We start from the raw sequence: 10,719 nt of genomic DNA, 5'->3' as shown, positions 1-10,719 counted from the left end.
CATATAGCTGATTTTATTTCATAAACAAAACCATGACAATGACTCAGTTTGACAGTCAGACAAAAACATGTTGCTGTCATTGGAGGCAGAATGTGAAGCAGAAAGAGCTGTTTGCCCACATTTCTGACTGTAAGGCAATATCCCCAGAGCTCCAGCTACAAAGACAAGGCCTCATGCACACACACACAGTTAACAGTGTGTGTGTCCATAAAGAACATTAACTGTGTATCTACACCCTCCATTTAACAATCTTTTCCATCTTATGCACATCCTATCAGAACAACTGTTGACGAGATGATTTGTAAATCTGAATAATGATAATAAATGTGATTCACAGTGATTGCGTTCCCATATTTGCAAAGAGAAAAATCTTAGCCAAACAATATCGAAGAACTGACCAACCTTATTAAATAATGTTGTTTTATGTTAATTTTTGTATAAACATTTATTTTTAAAGTATATAAAAAGCCTTGAAACCAATGAGACTGATTGGACTGATTTAGTTTATACAAAATCTACATTTTTAAAGTATTGCAAATATCATCAAATCCCTTTTTAAAAACGTTCAACGCATTGAATTTGTCTTCAATATATTTTGTTGTTTTAATGTTTTATAATACAACTTGGGCGCTATTTTAATATTACAATTGCAACAACCAGTGCAGAGCTACAGGTCAGTGTGTGGCGTCTCCACCTCTGCTTCATGTAGGCGCAGTCTGTAGTGGAATATAAATGTATGGGTGGGATGATATTCTCTTAATATGCATTTAATAAATACGCTCTCAGCCAATCACATCATTGCCTCCAAAACAGCTTTAGAGGCTGCAGATCTATCAACATGAGTCGTGCTGCCTTCAGGTGTCTGTAGGGATTTAAAGACCCGAAGAAGAAACCTTGCACACAGTATAAAACAGCTGTGAACAGCACATACTGAAGAAGAAAGAGACTTACAGTTTTTTCATTTCTAGATCAATGCTCCTGCTTTATCCACATTAAACTTTCATTTTACAATGTTGAAAAAGCAAGTGGTTGTTACATTTTTTAATTATAACTCCATTATTGTTGTGCAATTGCTGCAAATATGTATTTTGTTCATGTCAATGACACCCCAGATTGGCAGCCGACAGGAAACACAAACTGTCCGAGCGCTGCTTGCACTGGTCGTTGTGCTGACAAGCAAAAAGAGCCCTTCATGTTTAACTTCATAATGTTCTCTTCATGGTGAACGAGTCAGACATCCTGCAGTGATGGTGATGTTTCAGATCGAGTACTTCACAAGCAATTTTGGATATGACATGATTTCTTTAAGACATCAAACTGACTTATGGCTTTTACAGGAGCATTTCAATGTTCAATCAAGTTGCTCTCTATAAATCTACAGTGATCAGTTCATACACGTTAGCATTTAATCAATAAATGATGAACCTGACAGTAACCCCGGCAACGTGTGGCAGAGCCGTCTGTCCTGCTGAGTCTGACTGGAGCACAGCCATCTGTAGTTGTCATGGTTACAGCCCCTCATAGTCCTGACTGTTAATGTAGCGTTCAGTTTTGCCATGGTTACAGTGTTATTATGTTGCCGTCCTCTCGCATGCTCTCCTGACTGCTACTAGATGTGTGGGCGGGGTTTCCGTTGTGATTGGACATCAAGACGGAGCTGTCGCTCAGGGAAGCCCCAACGCTATTGGGCAATGAGACGCTCTGTGGGAAGGGCCTGTTGCTAGGTGAGTCTCTGTTGAGGTTAGTGTTGTTGCTGTTGGTTACCCGGCTGGAGTCGTACAGTGTCAGGCTGTCATTCTCTAGGATGAGGTCGCCTTCGTCATCGTCGTCATCACTGTCGCCCTCGGCGATGCTGTTGCTGTGGTTGCAAAAAACCAGAGGGCAAAAAATAAGGATTACATTAATTTTAGACTTTTGTTTTTATGAGTCCAGATATTGTCTTTTAGGTCTCCACCACCTCCTGAGAGAAATATCTGTGTCTTTTTCTACTTAATGTATATATATTTGTCCCTTTAAATAAGTTTGGTTGTTGTTTATTTTTAGGTTGCAACTTTTTTAAGTTGTGTTTCTGAGGTTGCAAAAAACAAGAAGGCAAATAACCACTAAAGTTAGTTATTTATTCTCTTTTTGTTTTACTTGATGAATGCGATTCCATTAGCTCTGTTGTTGGTTTCCACCACCTCATGAGCTATATGTTTCTTTATCTGTCAAATGTATATATTTATTTATATAGTGTATATATTTGTGCCTGTATGTAAAAAATGAGTTTAGTTGTTGTTCAATTGTAGGTTACAAAGTTGTAATTGGCAAGAAAGTTGCATTAAGTTGACTTTACACTGGAGAAGACTGAGCCAATGAAACCAAACCATGATTAATATCGTTTGTTTGTTATACACCAAACTGTTTTAGTTGAACCACTTTAAAAGTTACTTATAAATATGTACGGTCTAATGCTAACACATTTTGTTCTACCTTCTCAACAGATGTTCATGCGTTTTTTTAAAGTTATGGGAACATAGCCGACATCAAAGCAGAAAAATGTGTGAAATGTGTCAAGTGATCATGAACAAAATGCAGACATTCAACATGAAATATGAGTGAGGGGTCCTCTCAATGCCATACCTCGCTGTGATGGGGTTGCTCTGGGAGGCGGGGCTTGGTGAGTCATGTGACAGGGCGGAGCCGGCAGATCCAGCTGAGCCCACAGAACCAGAGTTGCCCATTGAGGTTCTACTCCCACGATGCACCACGTTGTTCTTCTGGTTGGCCGGTTTGACGGTCACTATGAGGTTGTGACTGTTGGCCACCATCATGTCTGTAACCTGAAATCAAAGCATTTTTCGTTTTTAGCTTGTAACAGCCACCCCTAACCCTAACTAATTTAAAAACAAAGACACCTTTCCAAAGCGCCAAGGCAAATAGCCGTAGGAAAGGTATTTGCAGTCTGTTTCAGGGTAACAAAGAAACTGCACCTTCAATCCAACACATTTTAAATGTACCTGATCTAAAGATTTCCCAGCTACATCGATGCCGTTGACCTCGAGTATCTCGTCATTGACTCCCAGCAGCCCTGTGCATTCTGCGAGCCCCCCACGTACCAGACGAGAAATGAACACCCCTGGGACCTACAGGAGGACGGAGAAAAAAACTTCAATGTTGCAGGTATATATCTCTCGGTCCCACTTTACAATAAGACCACCCTTATAAAGGGTTTACGAATAATTTGTAATTACTTTATTAATTAGGTTGTGAACACTTCACAAATCATTAATAAGCTTTTACAAGACATGAGATAAACAAGGCAACTGTGACCGGTTGCTTGCCAAATAGTGAGCTCACATTTATCTATTGCTAAGCCTTATATTGGCTACCTAGCTTACTTCGTCTCCTTCATCAGCCAGCATCCTTGGTATCTGTTGTTCACTGAGTTGATTCTCGCAAAGTAGCCAATATAAGGCTTAGTCATCTTGCCAAATAGTGAGCCTGTGTTGATGTATGAAAACTACGTTAGAACTGCTTTATAAATGGCTCTTAATGATTAATAAAGTGTTTACAACCTAATTCATAACCTAATTATAAACCCTTTATGAATCCTTTATAAGGCTAGTCTTATTGTAAAGTGGTACCCATCTCTCTATATCTAGGATTTTTGGCATATTGTAGAAAATAAGATCTGTGGCAAACACATTTTTTTTTATCTGTTACAAAGTTGAGGCATTAATGGGATTGCCAAAAGTACGCAGCTAATGTTAGGCTATAAATAAACTACATAACAATCATCTGACTCACATAGTCTCATTTAGCCACTTGTTAGCAACATCTGTTATTAAAACATACAACATTTCACACGTTCACCAGTGCACTGAACCTTTTCATATTATTTTATGTCTTAGAAGAAAACACGAAAATCTTATATCTAATATGAATCAAAGACCTTTAATCCTGAACATTTTCTCTCACCTTCTCTACGCCCTGTTGTGTCACCCTCACGCTCACTCCGTCCCGGATGTAGAAGCCCAGGGGTTTGTGGGTGCCGTGCTTGTGGAGTCGTACGCGCCGGTGTGTCTCAGGTAAGATGTCTACATCGATGATGGACGAGATCTGTCTGAAGTTCTGAGGCAGGCCGATCATCAGGCCCGGTTTGTTCTTGGAGCGCGTAGAGTCGAAGCCGCTGGAGCGCAGGCCGGTTAGGCCCAGTCCCTTTTTACGCCTCTGGAGGGAGTTGGTGGCAAAAACTATGGGTTCATCCTCTGCAAGGGACAAACAAAGAGAGGGAAGGAACACATGATTATTTATATTTTAGGTTTAAGCAAGAATCCTGCAAGTACATAGCTTTCAATAAGCCAAACTTTTTCGTTTTTAGCCCAGGTGCAGTGGTAACAGGTGGGTTTTCAGGCTGTGACAGAAGATGTGTAGACCACCTTTTTGGATCCAGGATAGCATATAATACTGTCTGAGAAATGAAACCTGACAAACTTCTATCAACTGAAGCCTAAAGCTCAGTCTCAGTCACATAAGTGATCAGAGTCTGTGTTGTGTGGAATATAGAGGTGTGTGTAGATGAGGAGTAGAGAAAGAATGCTGAAAGTTATTCACACACATCAGAGCAGGTTTATCTTCATAATCTAATGAAGTAGAGCAGTACTTTTCAATATTTTTCCTTCAATTTTTATGTGGAGGGAGATTAACACAATTATTATTTTGGGTCAAATTTCATATCTGGACCGTACGTGCAAGGGGATATTTATATGTTCACATAATGTCCTTATCTCACCATGTGCACATATCTATTTCCTCTTCCATTCTTTTGTTTATTTTGACATGTCTCGCACTTCGCAAGAGCACTAGAAACATATTAGATTACAAGAAAGATGGAATAATAAATGAATATCCCTGACTTATTTTTTTTACAACCAATTTCACTACCCCAACTCCTTAAAGTTGAAGTAGGCCCTATTCTGCTCATTTTCAGGTTCATATTTGTATGTAGTGTCTCTGTTGTGACATGTCTCCATGCTTTAATGTTCAAAAAGCTCTTTATTTATCTCATCCTGCCTGTGCTGCAGCACCTCTTTTCACCCTCTGTCTGAAACCAGAGCCCAGTCTGCTCTGATAGGTTAGCTGTCCGGCTCTGTTGTGATTGGTCAACCGCTAGAGATGTCCCGCCCCCGTACAATGTGTTGGAGCGCTTGCAAATAGAAGCGTAAGTGTTACATAGTGATGTCACTATGTTACTGAAGTAAACAAAGGAGTCCAATGGAGGCGTACACTACAGAAGTTACAAGAAAAAAATTAACTTTAAGAAGTAAAAAGTGTTACTTCTAACACTTGAACTACACTAATAACTACAATAAAACTACACGAGGAACAACTAGTAATTCAAAAACTGCTATTATTATAAGCAGCATTGCTCTGATTGTTTCAAGAATCATTTGTTGATTAAGTTTAATAAATTGAGGACTAATTTTGTCTATTAATAGCCATATTCCAGGTAAAATCCCAATAACCTATGGTGATATACCATATATTCTTAAATATAAGATTGTATTTATATAATGGCTGATAAGGTTAACATGTTTTATTTTTTTGGAGGAAAACTACATTTTGCACGATGAACACTTCCACAGCACTTTCTCTTTTTAGCTTAGATCCAGTTTCTATTCTCTAATTTCCTCCAGCTTTTTTACTGCTCTGTTTCTCTCCGTCAGTAACGCTTATACTTCCTTCAGCAGAGTAATCCTTTCCTTTCTGGTTCAGATTAAAAGCCACTGAGGTTTTTAATGTGACGTGTTGAGACTGATTGATAGTATTTAAGTAGAAGAAATAAAAGCCACACTGAAAACTATTTTACATCATTTGTTAAGAGAAAAGTATTTCTGTAAAAACATAAAATTAGAGCTGAATTGATAGAGTAAGTGACTTTTCCACTTTAAATTATGTTGCACTGCACATTGTACTTTTCTTAGTCATCTGTCCTATTCGCATATATTTTATATATTTGTATATATTTAGTGTCTCTATATTTCTTCCAATTTTTTTCGTAAAATTTATTTTTTAGTATTATAGTTTTTATAATTGTTCTTTTTTTTCTTTCTAGTTCTTGTTGCTGTGTTTATGTATGCACTTTAACCCAGGCAAACTCCTCGTATGTTTAAAGCTACTTTGCAATACACCCTAATTTGATCTTCTTTTGCAGAATTGTATTTATCAAGACAGATAATAACACTGTAGGAGTATTGATCTTGCATTAACAGCAAATTAAAACATGAGCAGATCAGAAAACAGGTCCTACTAAAACATGAGTTTATCCTTTGTCACGGCTGTATGGGTTTTCTTTATCATAGTATATTTGATATACGTATATATATATATATATATATATATATTCAAGCAATAGCTCACGACAGGCCGTGGTATATGCTCACTATATCACAGCTAAGGGGCGTGGTTCGGCCCGACGCGAAGCGTATATACTAATGCTGTCAAAATTATCGCGTTAACGGCGGTAATTATTTTTTTGAATTAATTGCGTTAAAATATTTAACGCATTTAACGCATGTGCAGAATGGCCCGCCCCATACATCCCACCAGTGGCAGCGCCAGGGTATGGCTGGGGTAGGCTACACCCATACCAAGAAATGGCTTAGCCCCACCATGAAAAATGATGTTAAAGTAAGCAAAATAAAGTCCGCCGGCTCGCGTCGAGAATTGCACAGACAGCAGTTAGTAAGATTGATTTCAGTAGCCACTTGTCTGGAAATACCAAAGACCAGAAACGGGTTTGAAAACTTTTGTCACGTAGTGATCGTCTTCTCAATAGAACATCTTTGATAATGTCTTCTTGCCAATCAGAATCAAGATAACGGCGTGGTGTTGTTGGAGGAAGTCCCGACGGAGAATACTTTTGCTGTAGTACAGGGGTGAACATAACTGGTACGTATGCGCGGCAACAATCTGAAATGCGTACCGTCACTTGTGTCACAAAGCGCATTTGCGCTTGATAGAAATCAACACGTAATGAAATAAGACCCCACGGTTTGATGATTGATAGGTGTGTGGGCTGTCTTTCATTTTGACACACAGAACAATGTTATAATAAACATACATACATACTGTAGGCCTTGGACATAGTTCGAATGGTGATTAATCATGATTTATTAATTTTTAAACTGTGATTAATCTGATTACAAATTTTAAGTCGTTTGACAGCCCTATATACAGTATATATGCGTTTCTGGTGGAACTTTGTTAGCCTCATAGAGCCGCCTAATGGTGGGGTATAACCAGTGCTTGAATTGGAATAAAAAAGGTGCCAGGACTCTAAATCAGCAACAAGTATTTCGCACAAAGTCATAGTATATCCTATAATGCTGGTGGGTTTGTCTCTTTACTGTATATTTCAGAAAGGCTCACTGTACTTAAACAAAATGACTCAGGGTGCATCTGAGATTAGAGGGGGTGCAGTGGTAAAGTGCTATTTTTATAAGTGGGGAGTGGACCTGACACCCTGTAGTCTAGGGTGGTCCGGGGGCATGCTCCCCCGGGAACATTTTTTTTAAAATATTGAAGTTAGATGCATCAATCTGGTGCAATTTGAGAGCAACATGAAGAGATATATGGATACCTCTCAACATCCATAATGAAACCACTGTAAACAGATTTACTTTTTCTTTATGGATATAAAAGAAAGTAAAGCTTGACTCCTACTGGCTGGTTAAATGACTCCTCGTCCCTGAGGCCACTACCAGTTTTTTGTGCCGTTTTGCTGGATTTATTTGTCAATAGCGTTGCTGCACAAAGTGATAGCCCTCTAGTTTAAATCTACTACCCAAAAAGAAACATATGGAGATGGGTTACTATTTAAAAAAAAATGCAAATCTATTTGGGAACAGTGGGGCCGGGCCTCAAATCCTATAGGAGGGTCCGGGGGCATGCTCCCCCGGTAAGATTTTTTTTTAAATGTTGGACTTAAATGCATCAATCTGGTGCATTTTGAGGGGGAAATAAAGAGACTACACCCATATGAAACAAAAATGTATACATTTAAATAATCATAAAATCATAAGTACATGGCCATAACCAATAACATACAATATCCAATATGAAAAAACATTGAAACTTGTTTATTTATTTGTTTTTGGTTCATTTATAGTTGTGAGTGTGTCTGGGCTCCTGAATCGGCCTCTCCTGTCTCCCTCCTCTCCCCCTGCTCCTCTTTGAGGCAACAGCAAAGACTAGTTTTAGCTCTCAACAACTTTATCTTACCTTTTTTCACCTAGTTAACATTTTGTTTGTATTATTCATGCATATTTTTATTTATCACTACCCCCTCAAATGGAAATATATGTTTACATAAATGGTGACCGAACCGTTTGAGACCCACTGAGATAACTTAAACTAAGTTAACTATCTAAACACTCAGAGTAATTTACCTCACCAGAGCTGTAGTTTCAGCCTCTCAGTCTGACAGCAAAGGACTCTCCCTCCACCTTGTTGTTGAAAAAGCTCCTTATATCCGTTAGCGCAGCTAGCTAGCACCAGATGCTAACAACAATACACGTAACCGGTGTGCGCGCTTTCTCGCTCGCTCGCGCCACACATACACCAACACACACCCTCCCGAGCTTGAATGACACACAGAGACCAATCGAGGGCATTAGTATGATCTGTATGAAAGTGGCAATGTCGGCAGGCCACGTCATGTAGACAGCCAGTCACCCTCTGTGAGGCAGAGTCAGACCCACATTTGCGCTGCGTTGCGTTTACAATATATATTGCCGGCGGCTGAGTACCGGCATTTTACTGATTACCGGCACCTTGCCGGTACTCAGTAAGAAGTGCCGGTACCACATGGGTAAAAATCAGAACTGCCGGTACTGCGTACCGGTGAGTACCGGCCCAATTCAAGCACTGGGTATAACACCTTATGAAACAGGGGGGTTATTGATAAAGGGGGCTGTAGTTGAAGTAAGAAAGAGTTTGGCTGACTTAGTGCCAGAAAACTATGCAATGTATATCACGGGGGGGGGCAAAATTAAACTCTTCTACCTAAGTAATTGATGCTAATATTTTGTACAATTCCACAACAATATTATAATATCATTTGTGTATTGTTCTATGAAACTACTGTCCCCTCCTCATGCTGAGGTTTTACTTTAGTCGTACTAACTCGCCAAATTGATTAAAGATTAATAGCAAAGGATTGTAGAAGATTTCTAGAAATATTTGTGTCTGAGCAAGCTGTGGAGGGTTCAGACTCAGATTAAACGTTTAATCTCGTCTATAATCCCATCGCTGTTCAGCAGTTGATGATTTCTTTTTGGCCTCCAAATCTGAGGTATCAGCTGCTTATCGGAGTGTGTGCATGCATACACAATCTGGATTATTACCAGTGGGGAATAAGGCTGTACCCGAATATCCGAATATTAGTTCGTTCCAGTACTATTCAGGTTTAAATTTCGTTATTCGGATATTCATTTTTCGGGACAAAAACAGCCCTAGTGGGGACCCTATGAATGGCAGCCTTAATTGTAATCTGAGCACCATGAAGCATCTCTGTGCTGAACTGACAGGGATGATAGGGGGTCGGATTTAAAGGGTTAGGGGTTACTGGGTATCAGATGTGATCCTATCATCTCGTGATATGTTGCTGTACATGTATAAGGTTTAAACATGGGGTTTAAAATCAGATTTTTATGAGGAGGCAGGATACGAATCACAAATGTTCCCTTTTTCCGAAGACAATGATCCATCCCCATCACTTGACAGAGTGACAGGTTTTTAATTATACTCCTAAACGCTTGCTGAAGCTCTCTGGCAGAGAGCTGACACTAATAGTAACTGATACTTGTGGTGGAACAAATGTTAGTTACATGTTGCTGTTGTGGAAACTAATCTCTGCATAATGCTTTGTAAATGCTTTCTGCACATGTCAATCCCTCTAATCTTTCTCTAATGGCAGTGCTGGCCCGATCACAACCCCCAAATGATCCTAAATCAATCAAGAAAGATCCAGGAGTAGGCCTATTCCCCCTCCCCCACTTCCTCCATTTCTACTTCCAGAGTCCTTGCTCAGGTTTACACCCATAGTCAAACTTTGCCTTAACTTCAATTTCAACTCCACACCTATTACGTTCTGTGACTGTAGCTCGCCTGGTTGTGAAGCTAACTTGGTGACAAAATGTATCCACAGAAAGACAGACTGGGAATTAATATACAGTCGGATTAAAATGAATCTCTTTTCTATTTCGATATTATTCAACCTGATTACATATTCCTGGTGCTAATATGTGTCTCCAGTTTTCACATTGAGATTGAAATGATATCTGATTTGTCTACTCTATCCAAAAGAGCTGATTGGAAGCTGCATCACCAACAAAGAGGGGTAATCGTTTGGGGTAGAGGGATCATAAATGTTTCTTTACTCGCAGTCTGACACACAAAGAGGGATGTAGAGCGCAGGGTTGTCCATGCTCTTGCTCTTGGTCTTGCTGATTATTTTCTGATGCTACCAAAGCTCAAAACAAAAGGAATCCAGGGTTGAACATGCATTTGCATTAACACTTGTTATACATGTTCAATGTTTTCACAATGTGTCCCTGATCAACTCTGGATTTTGTTTAAAATCCGTCATCAATACCTGTTCTTTCATGACGGAAGCCCTATTCCATTGCAATCCGATCAACCAAAGCCCATCTTCATGCAAGATCTACGGGGGTA

General features: G+C 39.4%; 1 protein-coding gene across 3 annotated transcripts in view; it reads right to left on the bottom strand.

Annotated features, from left to right (window-relative positions):
• Positions 1-10,719, bottom strand: part of pard6a (par-6 family cell polarity regulator alpha) — a 28,361-nt gene continuing 17,642 nt past the window's right edge. For all 3 annotated transcript variants that reach the window (XM_079682876.1, XM_079682878.1, XM_079682877.1), the window contains 4 exons: positions 3,961-4,250; positions 3,000-3,125; positions 2,623-2,822; positions 1-1,858 (listed from right to left, as the gene is read on the bottom strand). In XM_079682876.1, the coding sequence (XP_079539002.1) occupies positions 1,561-1,858; positions 2,623-2,822; positions 3,000-3,125; positions 3,961-4,250 (914 nt within the window). In that variant the 3' untranslated portion in view covers positions 1-1,560. The remainder of the gene's footprint in view (positions 1,859-2,622; positions 2,823-2,999; positions 3,126-3,960; positions 4,251-10,719) is intronic.

This window comes from Notothenia rossii, assembly GCF_949606895.1.
Source record: "Notothenia rossii genome assembly, chromosome: 5".
NCBI lineage: Eukaryota > Metazoa > Chordata > Actinopteri > Perciformes > Nototheniidae > Notothenia > Notothenia rossii.
Note: the sequence above shows the minus strand (reverse complement) of the source record. Positions and strands in the feature narration are given on the sequence as shown.